A 20,704-nucleotide genomic window follows, 5' to 3' on the forward strand; every position below is an offset into this window, starting at 1 on the left:
TTTTTTTTTTTTTTTGGTTGGTTGGTTTTTTTTGTTTGTTTGTTTGTTTGTTTTTTGCTCATGTGTTCATTTTCTCTGGGGGAAAACAGGCAATTTCTTAATTCCCAAGGCAGTGTACTGCTATTTTAGTTCTAAATATTTAAAAGAGAAATATCAATGTTTTTAATTACTGTTCAGATGCTAGAAAAAGCTTAAGCAAGATTGTAGTAGGGATGTAATTTGTGAATGTTTTTCTCCTCTGTTCTGAAGGATACTAAGAAATGATTACATTTTTTAAAGTATTATTTCCTTCTTTTCTAGGGTTTCAAGATAGATTTAAATTGCAAACAATTGACTGTAGACTTTGTGAACCAATCTGTGCTACAAATTAGCAGCCAAGATGTTGAAAGTAAACGTAGTGACAAAACTGATTTTGCAGAACAGCTCGGAACAATGAATAGACGTTGGCAGATTCTACAAGGCTTGGTAACAGAAAAGGTAAAGAAAACCTCCAGCTGCTCTGTTGTGAACTTTAAAAATACATGCAAAAATGAAATAGTAATGGCTAGAAGTCTCTGCAGGGCATCTGGTCCAACCTCCTACTCAAAAAGAGCTAACTTTACAGTTGGATGAGATTGCACAGGGTCTTGCTTTCATGACTTCTGAAAATACACAAGGGTGGATTTTTCACAAACTATCTTGGCTGCTTGTTCCTGTACTTAAACATTGTCCCCTATCTCACTGTTCCGCTGGGGAACAAGTTTTTGCTGTATGCCCAATCAGAATTTCTGTTAACTTGAGTCTGTTTCTTCTCTTTTCTTTGTGCACCTTGAAGAAGAGTTTAGCTCCATTTCTCCATAATCATAATGAGTAGAAGAGTGAAATGAGACCCTTTCTTAATGTTCTTTTCCCCAGGCTAAATTAAGTGAGTCTGTTCTTGTAAGTAATGTGCTCCAGCTCCCTAACTACTTTAGTACCTCTTCACCAATTTGTCAATTGAGAAGGCCCAAAATGGGTTACCAGAGTCAAGGAGAAGGAAATAATCTATTTTATTGTCTCACTGGGTGTGCTCCCCATAGTAGATCCCAGATACAGTTAGCGTTCGTCAGTAATGGTCTACAACGCTGCTTTCTTGCTTGTGTTCAAATTATTGTTCATCGTAGCCCTTGTTAGCAAAGTTGCTTTCTGCCAACCTGCATGTTACCATGTCCAGGATGAAGGACTTTACCATTTACCTTCGCTGAATTTCTTGAGGATTCACAAGCATATTCTTCCATCTTGTTGAACTTTCTCAGTGGCAGCTCTGCTCTGCAACGTATCAATGACTCCTTCTAAATCAGTGTCATCCGTGAACCTGGTGAGAATACAGTTCATCATGTTGTTCAGTTTATCAATTAAGATGTTAAACAATATCAAATTTAAGAATCACCATGTTGATTTGGCAATGTTGTAAGTGGCTGCCAGATAGACCTTGAAAATTTTTACCACTGGCCTTTAAAGCATTGCTAAAGCCAAGCTGAACAGTATCTACTACTCTCCATTTGCTGTTTATGTCATCATAGAAGGCGATCAGTTATTTCTGGCTGAATTTGCTCTCATTAAGACTACAATTATTGCTACTTCATGCAGATGGAAATGATCTATTACAGAATTTGAAGTAGTGCCTTTTTCTATTCACCAGAAACTTCCTCCAGCTGCCATGACCCTTTAAATGTGATAGCAGCCTTACAATGACATTGGCATCCTTGTACACATTCTGTCTAGTTCTGTGGACTGCTATACATACAGCTTATTTAAGTAGCTCTTAACTCATCTCTCCTCTCTCATAGCTAGTACCTCAGTCTGCCTATCCTGGTTAAATCAATATTCTGTATCATGACATCATGTTATGCTGTTGGATGCAGAGGCACAGTACACTGCAGAGCTGCAATTCTTGTTTTTTGGCAGTCTCACATGAGTTCTGATTCTCCAAGATGAAGATACACTGAGGTGTACTACATTTCCCAAGAGCTTTAATATGATCTCTGATTCTGGAGGATTTTCAGGTTCCATCAATGCAGCGAGCAGCACAGTCATAGCCTTCCTCTCTCTTTCATTTGAATTATGAATTGTAACTCTCTTTCTTATTATTATCTTACATTCTTTTACCATTTGTAGTAAATTTCTTCGATCTCCTTATCTTAATTGGGTCGTTTTTTATTCCTTCTCCCCCAGAAGGGGTGAAAGGGGCCCTCTTTCCCTGTTGTACTTGAAACTGCAATGTTCCCAGAGGACCTGGGAGACATGAGAAGGAGATCTTGGCAGTAGAATCAGAATGAAGGAGGCACTGTGTGGCTCAGACTATTCTGTGGTTTCCTATTATGTGCTGATGCATTTATAATGATTAATAGAAAGAGTTCTCTCCTTCACTAGCTAGCTTCAGCTAAAATTTTGCTTTCCGAAGACCAGCCCTGTGCAGCCAGGAATCCACTTCCATTCACAATTCTTTTTTCTTTTTTATATCAGTAAGAAGCTCTCAGTTCTGCTGAAGCCTCCAAACTATGTCACGCTATTTCCTTGTAGCCTAGGATTTATCTTTCTGTGACTTGAGGATGTTGTCTTTGAACATCATCTGTCTTCTCCTTTGCCCTTCTGTACAGCCTCACATGGCATCATGTTTATTGAACAAAACAAACATTACTATACCAAACTATTCTAAGTAATTTTAATCTACTACATGTTTTCCTTGCTTCACTCTCAATTGTCTTGTCACTATGGTCAGCTAATTAAGATGACTCATTCTCTAGAGCAGTTTTGTGTGAATGCTTTTTATGTTAATACTGCCAAGTTCAAACTCTGCTTTTGTTATTTACCTGTTTTATATTATCTTTCAAAGAAAAATTTGCTATCCAATTTCCACTGAATAACACCTAGATCAGAAAAATAGGAGTGACTTTGAAGTGTCCGGTTGCCAAAGGAAGTAATATAAATTGTCATCTTTATCACATGTATAAGCAAGAAATAAATAATGTATTTTCACATACTGAGTTATATTTGGGGAGTCTTGTGGTATATACCCTCTGAAAAGCATTCAGTTTCATAAAATATTCTGCCAAAGTGTTAGCTCTTTTCCATGCATCATGATTTTTGAATAAGTTATGCATATAGAATCATTCCTGGATGAAGCAGATTTATTTTTTTTAATTATGAACTCTTTTCAAATAACAAATTTATTTCAATTTGAATACATATAGTGTTTTTAAATTTTGAAAGCATTACTGAATTCTGAGGAGCAGGTCAGCATTGATTTTTACTGATTTACTTAACTGACCCAGAGTTAAAGGTAATTGTATAAGGAAGTATGCACTCATATTTATTTGCAGATCCAGCTGTTGGAAAGTCTGCAAGAATCCTGGACAGAATATGAAAATAATGTGCAGTGCCTAAAATCTTGGTTTGAAACCCAAGAGAAGAAGCTGAAAAAACAACAGAGAATTGGAGACCAGGCTTCAGTACAGAATGCTTTGAAAGATTGTCAGGTAAAAATCCATCCTAAATAACAATATTCTAATTCCAGTTAGAAACAGGACTTAATAAAATCCTGTGGTATTTGTATACCATTGAAGTTAGTGGCTAAATTTCTCTTTACTTCGTTGAGAGAGAGAGATTCCATTTCTAAGGTGCAAAAACTAAGGAAAGGAAGAAAGAGCATTAATGTCTGTCTCAAAGATGTTTAAAAGTCATTACTCTTTTGACACTCAGTATTAAAGTGTGGTCATTTCAGAAATGTCAGGCTTATTGAACTTGAAAGACTGTTAAAGGAAAATGTTCACTTTCTTCTTTGGCCAGTCATTTGGAACTTGATGTAATGAAACACCATGTTTGACTATTCAGAAACTTGTTTTTTCTGCCTCATCACTACCTTTCCTCTCCTGCCCCAATTATTCTATCCTTCTCCTCCTGGTACTCTTATTTCTTCAGGACTACTTAAAGAAAGATATGAGTGTATTTTTCTTTTCAAAATATGTTTGGAATCACACATACTCAAATATTCAGCTATCCAGAAAAGAGAACAATGTTGGACTCATTTTGCTTGCAAAAGAATAAAGAGTAATCTTAAGTAGAGTTGGCAAAGATTTCATGAGGAGAAGCTCAGCTATACAAAATACAGATCAGTTCATAACCATCTCAGTTTTTCACGCAAAATTTATACAAGACTACACAACAGTGAATAAGAATATGCTGTGGACTCTGGACATCTGACTAGGAATAGCACATATTTAAATAATCAGAATGTTGTTTCTGGAGCTGCTAGACTAGGGTTTATTGTAAATTTGCCAGTGTCTTAAGCACATATTTGATTTTGTAAAGACAAATATTTTATTAGGTCAGATATGTTAGAAATCATACTTTTATTTTTTCCAAAGTTCTTAACTCAGATTTTCAAACTGGAGCCAATGCCTACTTTCAGTTAAACTGTCTTTATAATTTCAGCATAGTAAGCACATACAACTGAATCAAGTGTAATTTACTGCAGCCTGCCAGAATTGGCAAGTTATGCTTGCCTGTAGTTCAAAGCTGAATCTAATTTATCACCTCTTTGGTTTCTTTTGGTCAGCAAAGTTAGCAAACATGCTTAGGTAGTCAGATATGAATGGCAGGACTTTGATCGTCAGAGAAACAAGTTGTTTTAGAAATAACAGTACCAGACACTCTCAAGTACCCCGTTCAACTAGTACAAAAGCTCCAGCTTATTGATTAACCAATGTTAGTTGCTGCCTAGTGTCATAATAACGAGTGGCACCTTTATTTTTCATCGCAGATCAGAAACAATAATGGATCTTTAATTTTTACATGACTTAAGAATGATTTAGTAGATATCTCTTTTCACAGAGAACCAGAAATATTTGCTGTTATTGATGTTTGAAGCTTTTGTCCATTTTGCCTTCTGAAGTTTGGAATGATTTTGTTTAAATCTAAATTACTCTTATTTCTGTTTGTTGAAAAGTCGAACTTGCTACTAGCAATTGAGGAGTGTTTCATAAAAAAAAATTGCTAGTAATAATTTTTTAAAAGTGTTATTCAAGGCTGTAATCTGGAACAAGATCATTGCCATAAGTTATAAACAAAAATTTGAAATAATACAGAAGAAAACTGCAAGAATAAACATACAGCAAAGGCTCAGTCCTCAGGAAGGGGCTTTGCTGGGAAATGGCAAAAGAATAAAGATTGCACTTCGTGTAGGGAGGCACAGCAATTTGACATGTTTCACTACGAAGTCATCTTGTCCTTTTCTTTGGATGGTAGAGGTTTTCCAGAACCTTGAGCCAATTTTGGATTAATTGAAAAGCCATCTGTGTTCTGGGACAAACTATGACACAGAATTTTCCCATGTATTCAAACTGCTAACCTATTTTTAATTAAATTTGGACTCTGTCATGAGAGCAGATGGTCACAGCAGAAGTTTAATGTAGAGGACATGCTTTTATTTAAAGACTTGCAACTGTGATTTAAAGGGACCTTAAAACATTCAGTAAAATTGCTAATGAGTTATGATTCTCTTGGGAATAAAAACAAGCAGACAACAAAGCATGTAAGTGTGTCTTTCCTATTTTTAATATTGTACAAACTGAGGAGCATATGATTATCTTTTTTGTCCCAAGTCACTGTCTACCCAACAATAGGAAAAAAATTTAAAAAAAAAATTCTCAGGTGTCATCTTTTTTTTTCTTTTAAGGAATTAGAAGAATCAGTAAGAGCAAAGGAAAAAGAATTAGAAAGCATAGAAAAAAGCGGTCTGTCTTTGATACAAAACAAGAAGGAGGAAGCCGCTTCTGCTGTTTTGAATACACTGCAAGAAATCAATCATTCCTGGGCCAGCTTGGATCACATGGTAAAGCAATAATCAAACTTCAGAAATCAGAGCATATAGGAAAGGGATAAGTAGAAGACTGTGGCTCATGTATTTCTTTTGTGTTGTAGAGGAAAAGATTATAAATTGTGTTTCTGTTTTCATCTGTCTGCAAGCTTGTGCATATATTCCACGTAAGATGGATATTATATTTACTATTTTAGGATATTTTACATTCTTACAATTGAAGCTTTTAAATGCCTCCTACTATTTAGTAGAAAAAGACCAAATGTAAGTAACTTCCATTTCAAGCACAAGTAAGGCAGAGTAAGAAGGAGATCAGTACTAGTTGTCATCATCCAAAGATTGATAACATCAATCCACCTTTCAGGTAGAATGCAACGCATTAAGGTCAGACTGTCTACTGACTTTCCTAGGCTTACTTGCCTACCTTAGAGAGTCAAGAAATTTATCTTGAACCTTTTGAAGCAAGATAAAATGGACTTGATGTATCCTGAGTCCTTGCCATCCTGCTCTTCTGTGACTTGATTCTATAGAACTGAACTTACTGCGTAAGAACACAGTGCAAGCCGAACTGGTGACAGTGTAAAATGTTCTCCCTCCAACGGGTTTAAGTTTAGGCATGCAGAACAAGTAGTATCTGAGATCAAAAGAAAATAAATAATTTAAACAAAAGCAAATAACTTTTATGTTGCTCATTTACCTTATTTTTCCTCCTTCCCTCCTAGGTTAGCCAACTAAAGATACTGTTGCAGTCTGTTCTTGATCAGTGGAGCATTTACAAAGTAACTTATGAAGAACTAAATAGTTACCTGATGGAAGCCAGATATTCTTTGTCCCGCTATTATCTTCTTACTGGTTCTTTGGAAGCTGTGAAAGTCCAAGTTGATAACTTACAGGTAAACCGGAATATCATACTCTTCGCATCCATAAGGATGGATTTGAGGATGAATGTTGTCCTCATTTTATGGATGCAGATAAATATGCTTTTTAGTTGATGAATTATGGAAGTGTGTGGATACTAGTACGTTGACAATGTGAGGCATTTAGATGATGCTTTATCTAATGGCCATTGCATTTTTTTTTTTCATTTTTCTAAATAAATAAAGTAGTGATAGTTGTTTTCCTAGTACACTGGTGATGTTGTTTATCTTCTGAGCTATAGGAGTTCCAAATACTGAAACTCCTTTTATAAAATTGTCAGTGTGGATCAAGTTTAGATAGATCAAGCTGTTGCTTCAAAGAAAGATGTTCTCAGCTTTCAAAAATCAAAAGTAATTATGCAAAGATTTCCAGATTTTTAAACTAACAAGAACTTGCACTGATAATATTTACCAGCAAATTTAAGTTTGCATTATCATTTAAATATTTTGTGTGATTGGAAGATCAAACTTTCTGAACTGAGATATAAAGAACATCTGTTAACACACTTTATAGCCAATCCTCTATGTTTTAATTTATGTATTTATTTATTGCTTATCAGAGAAGAGTTGGCAAAAAAAAAAAAAAAAAAAAGTACAAAAAAATCACTTTTATTTTGAAGATATTGGATTTATGAATTAAGTCAAAGACCAATAACCATATTTTTGTAATAAACCTTTTTTATTTTTTATTTTTATTTTTATTTGTTTTTAATGCTGTTAATTTTTCATCTAGTTCTAGACAGGAAATGTGATTTAATTTAATATCTTTCATGAGTTTACTTTATTTCTGGAGGACTTCCATACACTTATACAGTCTTTGCAAATTTGCTTAGAATAATTTCTTTTATAAAACTGTTACTTTTTTTAGAATAATTGGGTAAAAAATGTAGTTTTTGCTACACCTGCCTACTGGGTTAGGTAGAGCTAGAAACAGTCTTTACATTAAACAACTTTCTAGTTAGACAAAACACAAGACATCTAGTTTTACGTTCATAATCCGTACGGTGTAATTGATACATAACATTTTAAAGCATTTGTACATCATATATCATTTGAAATACTTCCTGTGACTTTATTTTTCTGTATGTTTTAGAGCCTACAAGATGAACTGGAAAAACAAGAAAATAGCTTACAGAAATTTGGTTCCATGACCAATCAGCTATTGAAAGAATGTCACCCACCAGTGACTGAAACCCTTACCAACACTTTGAAGGAAGTGAATATGAGGTAGAAAACATATTTTAGTTGAACTGTACGTTTTAGATTCATTCACTCAGTTTACTCAATCATTTTTATTTTTATTGTTCTTTGCTATTTTATGTATTTTTATTTTTGTTTCTTGTTGTTGTTCCTTTTGCTAGTGAATAACTGTCTCATTTTGTCACAAATAACTAATGCAAGATTGTTTTCTCTAGCAAAGGACTTGGGCCTTACTGTCTGTAGCTTTGTTCTGTGCACGGCTGCAGTCAAGTCATCAACAAAGATGAATCCCATGCTAGACAATAATGCTGCACTTAAAGTTTTGAAAGTCTGTGACAAGTTTGGTTTGCTGCACATATCAATTTCTCTAGGATTCAGCTTACAATTTCCAGTTGTAGGAATAGTGCGACAGACTCTTTATAAGATTTAAGTTTTTGCCAGTACTGTGCAAACAGCTTTCCCAACTTTGAATCCAGACTAGAACCAGTCTGAAGATTTACTCAGTGGAGCTACAGAAAATGAATTCCAAGATTAAAAATTCCCAATTTGGGTGGGAAAACTGTCGAGTTTGGGCTTGGGTGTTTGGTTTATTTTGTTGGTTGTTTTGTTTGTTTTGGTTTTTTTTTGGAAAAACATAATCATGCCTAACTTCCTTTGGTTCATCCTGTACTGGAAATAGGAATTGTGAAGAAATGATACTGAAAGATTTAATGGAACCGGTAGTAATGACTGAAAAAAATAAATAAATCACTTTACTGATCTTTTTATCTACAATTGAAAATACTGTGATGTCCCTTAGTAATTAAATAATGAGAAAATTTGGCAGAAACATTACATTTGAGAAAGTAACTTTTAAAGAGTGCCATTAGAGCCAGTAATTCAAAGAGGAATTAGAATAGGGGTTTATGAATTTATGTTCTATGTAATCTAGAACAGTTCTATGAGAGTTTGGGAGTAAACTGCTGCAGAATGTACGGTTTCATATTTACACCTGGTTTGGGCCTCTCAGGCCTTGATGGAATCTGGTGCTTGCAGTTCATGGCCAGTCGTGACTGGCTTTCCGTGACAAACCCAACTGTGCCAAGTGAAAATAGCAGGAGATTCACTTCAGAAAGTGCCGTCAATCTTTGACCTCAAACATTAATATGCAGCACCAGGCCTAGCATAATATGTCAGAATGTCATATCAACATATTTATTTGATTACTTTTTGTCCCTGATGTCTGATAATCTGGATTATTACCAAATTTCTGAAAAGCCACAACACTAAGTCAACAGCAGCAAGGAAGTGGGGCAGGTATAAATGGACTACTAGGCTTAGGTTACTTGTCTGATCTCTTCAACAGATGGAATAACCTTATGCAAGAGATTGCAGAGCGACTACGTTCCAGTAAAGGTCTCCTTCAGCTGTGGCAGAGGTACAAGGACTGTTACCAGCAGTGCTCTTCTACTGTCCATTTACGAGAAGATCAGACCAATGAATTGTTGAAGAGTGCCAGTAGTAAAGAAATTGCTGATGATGAAGTAACCACCTGGATTCAAGACTGCAATGTATGTTTACTTAAGCTTTACGCTTTTTCACATCTCTGTGAGCTAAAAGTCAAAACAGTTACTAAACAATGTAGTTGATGTATTGGAAGCTTGCGTACAAAGTTATTTCCTTTTGCTGAAGGATCTCATATTTGGAAGAGAGAGTTTTACCTCTACTACCCAAATCACTATTCCTTGATGCTTTGTTTTTTCGGAATCTTTTTCTGAAGTCATCTCTCTGGAGAAGATGGATAACTTCTATCACTTATTTAGACTTAATGCCCACTTACCAAAAGTTTTCTTGCTTTAGCTCTCTACCAAATCCACTGAGTTTTTTACTGTAGCCAGAAACATAGAAGCCTTTGTCTGTATTTCCACTAGTCAAGGCTAATCACTTTTTCTGAATGAAAAGAGAGGTGTTTTCTGGATGTCATTTACATTCTTCCTTGATGTTCTTCCATTTTCAAAAATATGTCTCAGAGCAGTAGGATAGTTTATCTCCTGTCTGTGATTACTTACATTTTGATATGTTTTGGTTAATTAAATTTTAAATTTTTAAAAAATTAAAATTGTATTTGTCTTAGGGTAAGAAAAATAATTGCAAAGAGAAAAATTGACCTGTTAGTGAGTTTTTTTGAACATTTGCTGCTATAATCTGCCTGACTGGCAATTCTGATAGTTCAGTCTGATATTTACTTTGTCATGATGTCACATTCTTTATCCATTACATTACACAATTTACAAAAGTTAATATTTAATCTTTCCTGGTAATTCATAGTAGGATAAAAAGGGAGGCCTACTCAGACCTCAGTTGATCCACAGTGAGAGTTGCCACTGCTTAGGACCAGCATATCAGTAAATCCGAAGTATTCTTTTCAACAAGTGTTGCCTCATCAGTAACTCTGGCTTACTCAGTGACAGCTGAACAGTTACTTTTTTCTGTTCCTCTGCACATACATAATTCAAGAATTTTAATTCTGTATATCATTTCCTTTGTTTGCAGAGTACCAGTGGACATTTTTGTATTGAAATACTGTAGTAAATATAAATTCTTTATGCAAAGGTGGTGTTTATTCATTTTGTTTCTTCTTTATAACAAGACAGAATAGCATGGGCTGAGTGTCAGGTTAACTATTCATGTCTTTATTCATTGTGTTGCCACAGGACCTTCTTGCTGATATAAAGACAGCACAGGATTCACTGATTGTTCTTCAGGAACTGGGAGAGGAGTTAAAAAGCCGGGTGGAGGCCTCAGCAGCAGCAGCTATACAGTCTGATCAGCTGTCTCTAAACCAGAATCTATTAGCCCTAGAACAAGCTCTATGCAAGCAACAAACTGTACTTCAGGTATGCAGAGAGTGCTTTCAATTTTTGCACCTTTTCATCCTGTTGATCCTGAAAATACCTAGATTACCCAAAGCCACCTGGGAAAAGAGAGTAATGTTACCTGTTCATCTGCATTTTCCAGACTTTCCTGGAAGCCAAAGCAGAAAGTAGAAAATATGCTGAAGTGAAATACAGAGACCTTGTAAGAAGGTCCATGTTTTGGGAAGTGGATAGCAAATCTCACAGGGATACACATGTATCTGGAATGCCAAGGCTACATTCTTTGTGAAGACAGTAGTAGTGCTAATGTCTGGATTCACTACTACTGCTTTCCCACAGACAGACTCCTCTCTTCCCAGCTTGTTCTTTAGTGTTAAAACGAATGATGGAAGATTCAAAACAAGTGTGTAGCAGTAATTCCTACTAACACTGGTGACCATACTGACACCTATGATTTGTCTCAAAGCCTGTACATTAGATGTTGCTAATTGCTTCTGTCACTAAAGTACAAAGTACTTGGCACTAAAGTACAAAGACGGAGTAGCAGAATGTGTTCATTTAGGGAACTATATGGATGAGAAGGCAATAAGGTAGTAGCTTCTGTTTAGGTGACAGAGGATATGCCAAGAAATTCAGTGTTGTCTAGAATGTGATCATTAATGTAATGAAACAAAACAGAAGGCAGATTTTTTCATTTGAAATTTCAATAACAGAAACTAGTGGTTCTCTTTGTTCACAAAATAAGGAAGTACTTTTATAAAAGGCAGTTAGAGAAGATTATCTGTCTTAGAATAAGGAAGTCTTTGTACTGAAATTCTGCCTTTTTGCAATGATCAAAAATCTCATTTTCTCACCTGGTACAGGCATTACAGCAAAGTCTTTATGATAAATTAATAATAATTTATTTTTTTTTAAAAAAACAACATATCTACAGTCTGTAAGCTGTGCAACAGTTGCAATTGCTCCTAGCCTGTTGTCACCTATATAGCTGTATATATATAGCTACAAATACATCTCATTATAGCTGTATATCTATAATGAGAATAATCAGGAGCATAACAGCAATCTGGATGATATGTAGCTTAAGTTACTAAGTTACTAAATCCTGGGACATTTCTGATTGAAGGCTGGTGTATTGAACTATCAAACATTTGCTAAGAACCTGCAAGATCTTGAGACCTGGGTAACAGAAGCAGAAGCAAAACTGAAAGGACAGGATCCTGGTCACGCATCTGATCTCTCAGCAATACAGAGCAGGATGGAGGAACTCAAAGTGAGTAACAAATGAGAAATTGTTCTTCTTTTATGTTAGCCTGGTTAATTTACATATAGTATGCACAAATATCATATGTACTCTCTATACATATTAAGGAACTGTTACTCATGCAAAGTAAGACTGAGGAATTTGAAGTTTGATGGCAACCAGGAAGTGACTGTTGCAATGTCTCTGGACAAAGAAGAAAAGGAAAAGCAGACTCTTTAGATAAAAATGAATATCAAATAAAAAATGGAGTGGAAGTATTAGTATTTGGGGGGGGGGCGGGCCCCCCCGGGCCCTTTATTTTATTCTTTTCTCAATTTATTTTGAATGTACAAAGTTCCTTACTCATTAATATTTGTATTCTATTCAAGAACCAACTCATCTATTCCTTTTTGGTATCTTGTTAGACTGAACTATGATGAATACTGTGTACAATGTAATATGTATCTCTAAGCTCTTAATCTCTGTGTTTTGGCCTTCTTTTTTTTTCTTTTAGAGGCTCTGAGAGGAAGTTGATAGCTTTTGCCATCTAGGCTGATATTTTTTCATTTTAATCTTCAGTTAACATTTCTTTTACAGTTAACTAAATATACGTGTTATTCCACTTTTGGTATGCTAATAAATGTACATTTTCCTAAATTAACGATCTGGATATTTCTGTACAGTAGAACATTATTTATTTATTTATTGAAAGGGTGAATAAATTCAATGTGGATTTGCTAGCCTAGCATTCAGGTTAAGAAACAAGGATAAAAGCTTGCTTCAGGCACTGTTCTACTTTTGCATTTGTGAGACATGTATTCTGAGTTTAGCAATATATGCAAGCAAAATTTGAGTTTACTTCTCATTTCCTGTTCAAGCATTATCTTAATTCTTCTGGTCTGAGACTAAAGAGGCAGAAAACTGGAAATGAATTTTTTCCCTGGCATAGGAGTTACTTTGCTGCCTAGTGGCAACCAAGGCCATTCCAAATTTATTTGAGTGCTAGCTCAGTCTATAGTAGTATAGTAGTGTAATTATCAAATCTCCTTGTTATCTCTTTTATTGCTTGTTGCAGAGTCAGATGTTGAAGTTCAGCAGCATGACCCCAGATTTGGACCGTCTTAATGAGCTGGGTTACAGGCTTCCTCTGAATGATAAAGAAATCAAAAGAATCCAGAACCTGAACAGGCAGTGGTCTCTGATCTCGTCTCAGACTACAGAGAGATTCAGGTGGGAATAGCTATAGATTGTTGCATAGCTTTTTCTTAAATTATAATAGCTAAAAAGTATACTATTTAATTAAACAATCCTCCTCTTCTGGTATACTTAAGAGAAAAGAATGAAGCTAGTGAGCTGTGATTTTGCCACAAATCAGAATTTGACATAAGGAGGAAGAATTTATATATATGTATATGTATGTTTAGTGTTACCTAAATAAATAAATCATGCAACTGGCTGTGAAAAAGCAGCGCTGTTTTCACTGCTTGAAAATTCATTGCAAGACTCAGTTCTGTGTGTGAGAACAGGAGACCTCACCTGGATTCATCTTTCTTTTTTCCAGTAAGCTGCAGTCTTTCTTGCTACAGCAGCAGACATTCTTGGAGAAATGTGAAACTTGGATGGATTTATTAGTTCAGACTGAACAGAAGCTGGCAGCAGAGATTTCAGGAAACTACCAGAGTCTTTTAGAGCAACAGAGAGCACATGAGGCAAGTCATTGTGTGTATTTATGCATTATTACAACCATGTAGAGTACATCAATATTCAATTTATACATAACTGGAACTCGCATTCTTTTGTGGAGTAGTATAATAGTAGGTTTTGAATTACGTTCCTATCATCTTTTGAATATATCTTAATTTAAAAACAACAGCATGCAAATATATCAGTGTTAGCCAGTTAGGAGGAGGGCTTGGTTTTCTGTCTGCCTTTTTTATACAATATATTGCTGTTTCTCTAAATGCTCGTCTTCTGTACATGGTGTGCTTCAGGTTGATTTGCACGAGAGGAATCAATGCTTTATTGGTCTTCTCATAAGATATAACTATCCTCACACGTTTTGCCCCTTTGCCTTCAGTCCTACTTGGATATTTCTGTTCTTTTGTTTTATTCTGGTTTTGTTCATTTGCCATTGAATTACCAACACACGCAGCATCTGAAAAACATGTTAAAGGAAGACTTTTCTGTCAAAAACTGAGATATATAACTTATCATGCTGCCTCCATTTGTGTTCCTTTTGGAAGCAGTTCTGGGTTTTCTTGGAGCAAATTGATTTGATCTTTCCTCTGTGCTGGAGTTGTTTGCAGACTTTTTACAAGAGATTAAGAACTAGCTTAGCTTTTGCTGCAGAGAAAAAAGAAGGATGCCTAGCAGATTCTTTGGTGATGTCGAGCAGTGCACATTTTTTCTCCACATTGTTACTGCCAGGAATCTTGGTGAACATTAAGTAACACAAATCAATTTTCATACCAAAGTTCCCATGTGGCAAACAATATTTCATTTCCCACATTTTTTTCAGCTGAAATACCAAGATACTCAGGAGAGATCACAGAGGAGTTATGTCCTTTTGCCCCTTGTGTCTTATATCTGACAGTGTTTGGGTGGGTGTTTGATAGCAGAAATTACTTCACAATCTTTTTTTGCTTACTTCATTATACATTTGCTTTAGCATTTAACTGCATTTGCTTTTGCAAACCTTATCCATTTCATTTCATCTCAGTGCCACCAGCATTAACTGGACAGTGAATCTTTGTAATTTGTGATGTCTCTCTTTTTGAGATTTAAATGTTCAGAAATTGATTATTTACTACTGTTGTTATGTTCAATCACAGCTATAATTCTTGAAAGGAGTTAGCAAGGATCTTTTTGCATGCAGTTGCACATACTTTGAGATCTTATACTAATTCCCTGTTAAAACCTGGTTCTGCTTCAGCTAATGCTATTCAGGCAGTCTGAAAAAGCTTTACTTCTTTCAGCTATGTAGAGTCACTTTTCAAAATATAGAGAAGGAATATCCATTTCGCTAAATGCTGCATTTCATCAACAAAAAATGTTGAAAAATGTTTGTTTTTTTTTTTTTTTTTAACACAAAGTTTTTTGACATTTTATGTAATTTCAATATATTTCATGGTCAGTGTTCTTTGCAGTGTCTTCTGATGCTCATGAAGAAATCAGTTTCCACTTCTCCCAGCTGCAAGAGTTTCAAATCTAAATTTCTTGAGAGGATTTTCCAGATTGTTTTTCTGTGCTTTCTTGAAGATAATGAGAAAATACTGTTTCCACATGTATTCCCAGAATGGATGTTAGGATGCATCCAGTTCTGTTACCAGCTTTCCAGTACTGACTCTTAATTTTGCTAGTATTTATTTGAACAGGATTACAGCTATATCAGTGGTCTTATTTCCAAATAACTTCCTACTGAAATTTTCAAACCATTTTCCAAATATCATGGCTAACTCTGGCATGTGCGTCAAATAACTCTTTCAGGACAACCATGTAGTCATTCTTGTTCAATTGTCCAGATGTCCATCTGCAAACCTGGTACTTGGTACTTGAGACTCTTACACAGTGCTAGTGCACTGAGACAAGCACTTGCAAAAGTGCTGGTAGAGAAAGAATAAAAGAGTTGCTTGCCAATACATTTTCAAATTTTTTCCCCTCAGTGTTCAGGTACTGTGTATTCCAATGCTTACCCCCCTTTCCTGATTCTTTGAATTCCTATTTCTTTATTGATAGCAATCTGCATACGAGAAGAAATTGGGATTACAAGTGGTCCCACATAACAGAATATCTCATTTTTATGTATTTTTATGTGCATGCACAGAACAAGTATCACAGAATCACAGAATTGTAGGGGTTAGAAGGGACCTCCAGAGATCATTGAGTCCAACCCCCCTGCCAAAGCAGGTTCCCTACAGCAGGTCGCACAGGTAGGCATCCAGGCAGGTCTTGAACATCTCCAGAGAAGGAGACTCCACCACCTCCCTGGGCAGCCTGTTCCAGTGCTCCGTCACCCTCACTGTAAAGAAGTTCTTGCGCACATTTGTGCGGAACTTCCTATGCTGCACTTTCCAGCCGTTTCCCCTTGTCCTGTCTCCACTCACCACTGAAAACAGTCTGGCCTCGCCATTCTGCCCCCCACACCTTAGATATTTATAGGCCTGGATCAGGTCCCCTCTCAGTCTTCTTTTCTCAAGGCTGAACAGACCCAGTTCACTCAGCCTTTCTTCATAGGAGAGATGCCCCAGGCCCTTCACCATCTTTGTGGCCCTCTGCTGGACTCTTTCCAAGAGATCCCTGTCTTTTTTGTACTGGGAGCCCAGAACTGGACGCAGTACTCCAGATGAGGCCTTAGCAGGGCAGAGTAGAGGGGGAGAATCACCTTCCTCGACCTGCTGGCCACACTCTTTTTAATGCACCCCAGGATGCCATTGGCCCTCTTGGCCACAAGGGCACACTGCTGGCTCATGGCCAACCTGTCATCCACCAGGAAACCCAGGTCCCTCTCCGCAGAGCTCCTCTCCAGCAGGTCATCCCCCAACCTGTACTGGTGCATGGAATTATTCCTCCCCAGATGCAAGACTCTACACTTGCTTTTGTTAAACCTCATCCGGTTTTTTTCTGCCCAGCTCTCCAGCCTGTCCAGGTCTTGCTGAATGGCAGCACAGCCTTCAGGCGTGTCAGCCAATCCTCCCAACTTCATGTCATCAGCAAACTTGCTGAGGGTGGCCACTATCCCCTCATCAAGGTCGTTGATGAAAATGTTGAACAAGACTGGACCGATCGAGTAGATTTTTAGAGGAATGAATCTGATTTGGTGTAGGACTTGAATACATCCTCTATAAGCAGAGTTTCTCATGCTTGATAACCTTTTATTTATTGTATCTGTCTTCTCAAAATATAAAATATATTACCATCTTCTCAAAAAAAAAAAAAAAAAATTATGTTATGTTCTGTTGAATCTTTCAACAATACTGTTAGAAACTTGCCTCTTGTGATCCATGCCCTTTCAGCTCAACAGAAATAGATGTGATAGGAACTGAAATTTCTTCCTTCTTACTCAGCTTTCTGAAATTCTCAAACCCGTAGTATGTGGTTTTGGTGAAATTGCTCAACAGAGATATTATTTTCCCTCTGTTCTTGGCTTGGTCATTCCCAAGTGCCAAAGTATTCAAAGAACACTATCGAAGGCATCTTCAAGAAAACTAGGCAACACTGTTTCTTTTTATAGGAAAATCCATGAATTGAATAACAATGTCAAAACTTGTTCAGTGATTCGGAGACACAGAATTGCATTTTGAAAAACTGCTGTGTCATGTAGTAGTCCTGAAGTACATACAGTGTTCTTGAAAAATCTAATTGCATAGGTGCCAGTTGATATTTCACTTGGAGAATCTTGGGTTAAGTTTAGGCAGGGTAAATATCAATTTAGAACACCATTACTAATAAAAGAAAAAAACGTATTGGTGTTCATACTTTGAATCTCTCTGTAAAACCTTTTGAACATAGAATGTGTCTAGTCCGCGATTGATGCCTAGATTGTTCCAAAATAAGGAAAGACGTTTCTAAAAATAAATTTAAGTGTAATGTACCTAAGCAGTGTTTGCATAAGTAGTAATTAGATAGTTTTTGGTCATAAATAAAGCAATGTTTAAGTAATTCAGGAGTTATAAAAGTATTAAACTATGTAAACTAAATTGGAAAACATGGAAAATGAATTTCCGGCACATTAACTTGGCCAACCATTTGTTTTAAAGTAATTCTGTTGACTGTATAAAATTCTACTAAAAGTTTGTTCCACCAACCTGCAAACGTTAATTAAATTTAAGAAGGGAAAGCATTAGAATACTCCTAAACTTGTGAGAAAATAAAATGTGCTCTTATGTTCATGCAATAGATACTCTGTATAGATATTCTTGTAAATTATAATACTGATGTCACAGTTGTACTCAGAGACATAATTCATAGCTTCCATTGATATTATTTAGCTTTTAAACAACTTTTTAAAATCTCAAAGAACTAATAATTGTTACTAGAAGCCATAATACCATCCTTGTCTCTTGTGCAACAGCTATTCCAGGCAGAGATGTTCAGCCGTCAGCAGATTTTGCATTCAATCATCTCTGATGGACAGCACCTCCTAGAACAAGGACAAGTAGATGACAGGTAGACATTGTTGTGTTTTTTGCCGCTGCTGGCTGTGTGAAGTAATACTTAAATTATTGGGAGATTTCTGAACAGAGAATGTCACAAAAGATGTCAACATTCAAGTCATGCTCTTCTGAAGCAGGCTTTACTGTCGATGTGGTTAAACTATTAATCAGTTAGATTTTAAATAAGACTCTTCTTTAGGATGCCGTGGGATAGATGTGTTTGCATTTGGGAATGCAGCAGCCTTAAGGCTGCTTCTCTGATAAAGATTTGTCTTGTATTGTCAAATAAATCACATATGTCTTTTCTGATGGAACTTCAAAACACCTTTCACCAAAAGACCCAGCAGTAATTGATTTACAGCCAGTTACATGCACTTTGAGGCAGCTGCGGACATACCTCAGAGAAGATCACCTGAAGCATAAATGTAATTGAAAAGAAATTCATTTCTGTCTCAGAGATTTTGTTTTATATAATTCCAGAAATCAGTGGAGTGTGACTGTATTAACACGTGCATATGTAGTGGCTTTGCTTAAGGGTATCATGGTTTTAGTTTTAGAATTTTCTTGTCGGGGGGTTATGAGAGTCTTGATACTCCTTCATATATTTTTCACCTGCTTTGATCTAGCTCAGGGTGAATCATGAAATCTTCATTCTCTCCTACGAATTTGGATAATTTAATCTAGCAAAAACTAAGTTTTTGTTGCAAGTAAAAGAGTTGTGGTTTTTTTTTCAATCTTAATAATTGGATCCCTTTGATTATCCATGTGTACGATCTGTGGAGTTCTCATCCTCAGTCAACTGTCGTGAGAGTTCAGTGCTTTTCTTCTAGTGCTTAATAATTAGCAGACAAAAAACACTTCGCATTCCCTCCTCTCTACTTAATTTCAGTAAATAAATAGATAAAGTATGAAAGCTACTGCAGGTTTTTATTTATTAATTTACAATAGGGATGAATTTAATCTGAAGCTGACACTTCTGAGTAATCAATGGCAAGGAGTAATTCGCCGGGCACAGCAGAGGAGAGGGATTATTGACAGCCAGATCCATCAGTGGCAGCGCTACAGGGAGATGGCAGAGAAACTACGCAAGTGGCTGGTGGAAACGTCCTGTCAGCCAGTAAGCGGTCTGGGAAATGCTCCTATCCCATTGCAGCAGGCCAGAGCATTGCTGGATGAAGTGCAGGTATGTCCAGTGTATTTGAAGAGGAAAGAACATCCTTTTTTAAATTTAATTTTTAACCACCTTCATTATTTAAAAAGTGCTTGAAGGTGCATTAGTTTAAGACTTTCTGTTTCACAGAAAGCAACATTAGATATCAGTTGTTCTTTCAAAATGTCATAGTCTCAGAAGCAACGTTTTGATGGCGTGTAATGGCAAATTTAAAAAACTCAAGCTTTGATTGTTTCTGGTTTTGCTTTGTAACTAACCTCATATTGAAACAGTCGTAAGAGCCACAATAATGTCAAATTTGAGGAGTGTTTTCTTGCTAACGAAAAAGATACTTTGAATGTCTGATGTGATCTTCATGTGAGGCTAACAATAACTATTTAGCAGCTTGGTGTCTTCAAGCTTTTTTAACTGGAAGATATTATATAAATGATAAAGCTTGTAAGAATAATGAGTTTTCAAAGAGCTGTTTTTCCTCAAGATCAGTTGAGATACTGATATGAATGAGGAGAAAAAGAAGTCTTCTATGTCTTTAACTTCTTGGAGAAATTTTCTAATGATCTGCTGCAGTAGATGATGGCAAAATAAAAGGTAGGGTAAAGCATTTGGGCTGCAGCTCCTGCTTTAGTCAAGATATGCAATCAAATAAAAGTTAGTCAAGTACAGACTTGAGGATGAGTTGTAATTAATTACTCATTACAAAAACATTACAAAAAAAAATACAAAGTTGACAAGAAACTGACAAAAAGTTGACAAGAAAAAAACTGTATTTGCAGCTTAAAGAGAAAGTTCTCCTAAGGCAACAAGGCAGTTATATCCTGACTGTGGAAGCTGGGAAGCAATTGCTGCTCTCTGCAGACAGTGGAGCTGAAGCAGCCCTGCAGGCAGAGCTTACAGAAATTCAGGAGCAATGGAAGAAAGTTAGCACCCAACTGGAAGAACAGAAGAAGCAGGTTGCTTTATTACTGAAAGTAAGTATATTGTTTTTTTTTCTGTACTTTCAAGTTCACCGTTTCTCATTCTGAACCATGGTAAAGAAAAGTATTCTAAAGAAATGAGTACAAATACAGAAATTGCATGCATGTTATATAAGCTCATAATTTCACTACCTCTAATTATAAAATATTTAAAAATAGAATAATATTTTGCAGTAGGCCTGTATGTTTTTTGATATCTTTTAACTGATATTTCCACACCCATCATTTTCAGCATAAAGCAATTATGTAATTTATTTTGCACAATACTTGTTAGCCTTTATACATATGATATTGAAAATTAGATCTCTTATTCTCTCACATGACAATATCAATATCTACTTAGCCAGTTTGTGTCT

General features: G+C 36.0%; 1 protein-coding gene across 1 annotated transcript in view; it reads left to right on the forward strand.

Annotated features, from left to right (window-relative positions):
- The window catches only part of SYNE1 (spectrin repeat containing nuclear envelope protein 1), a 275,315-nt gene that overhangs the window by 211,812 nt on the left and 42,799 nt on the right, over positions 1 to 20,704 (forward strand). The window contains exons 111-123 of the mRNA XM_042893607.1: positions 301 to 477; positions 3,342 to 3,497; positions 5,696 to 5,851; positions 6,559 to 6,729; positions 7,847 to 7,980; positions 9,299 to 9,503; positions 10,647 to 10,829; positions 11,935 to 12,081; positions 13,127 to 13,281; positions 13,613 to 13,760; positions 18,122 to 18,216; positions 19,152 to 19,386; positions 20,148 to 20,342. Coding sequence (XP_042749541.1) covers positions 301 to 477; positions 3,342 to 3,497; positions 5,696 to 5,851; positions 6,559 to 6,729; positions 7,847 to 7,980; positions 9,299 to 9,503; positions 10,647 to 10,829; positions 11,935 to 12,081; positions 13,127 to 13,281; positions 13,613 to 13,760; positions 18,122 to 18,216; positions 19,152 to 19,386; positions 20,148 to 20,342 — 2,157 coding nt within the window. The remainder of the gene's footprint in view (positions 1 to 300; positions 478 to 3,341; positions 3,498 to 5,695; positions 5,852 to 6,558; positions 6,730 to 7,846; positions 7,981 to 9,298; positions 9,504 to 10,646; positions 10,830 to 11,934; positions 12,082 to 13,126; positions 13,282 to 13,612; positions 13,761 to 18,121; positions 18,217 to 19,151; positions 19,387 to 20,147; positions 20,343 to 20,704) is intronic.

This window comes from Lagopus leucura, unplaced genomic scaffold (assembly GCF_019238085.1).
Source record: "Lagopus leucura isolate 7727_CA_CO unplaced genomic scaffold, USGS_WTPT01 Super-Scaffold_73, whole genome shotgun sequence".
Taxonomy (NCBI): domain Eukaryota; kingdom Metazoa; phylum Chordata; class Aves; order Galliformes; family Phasianidae; genus Lagopus; species Lagopus leucura.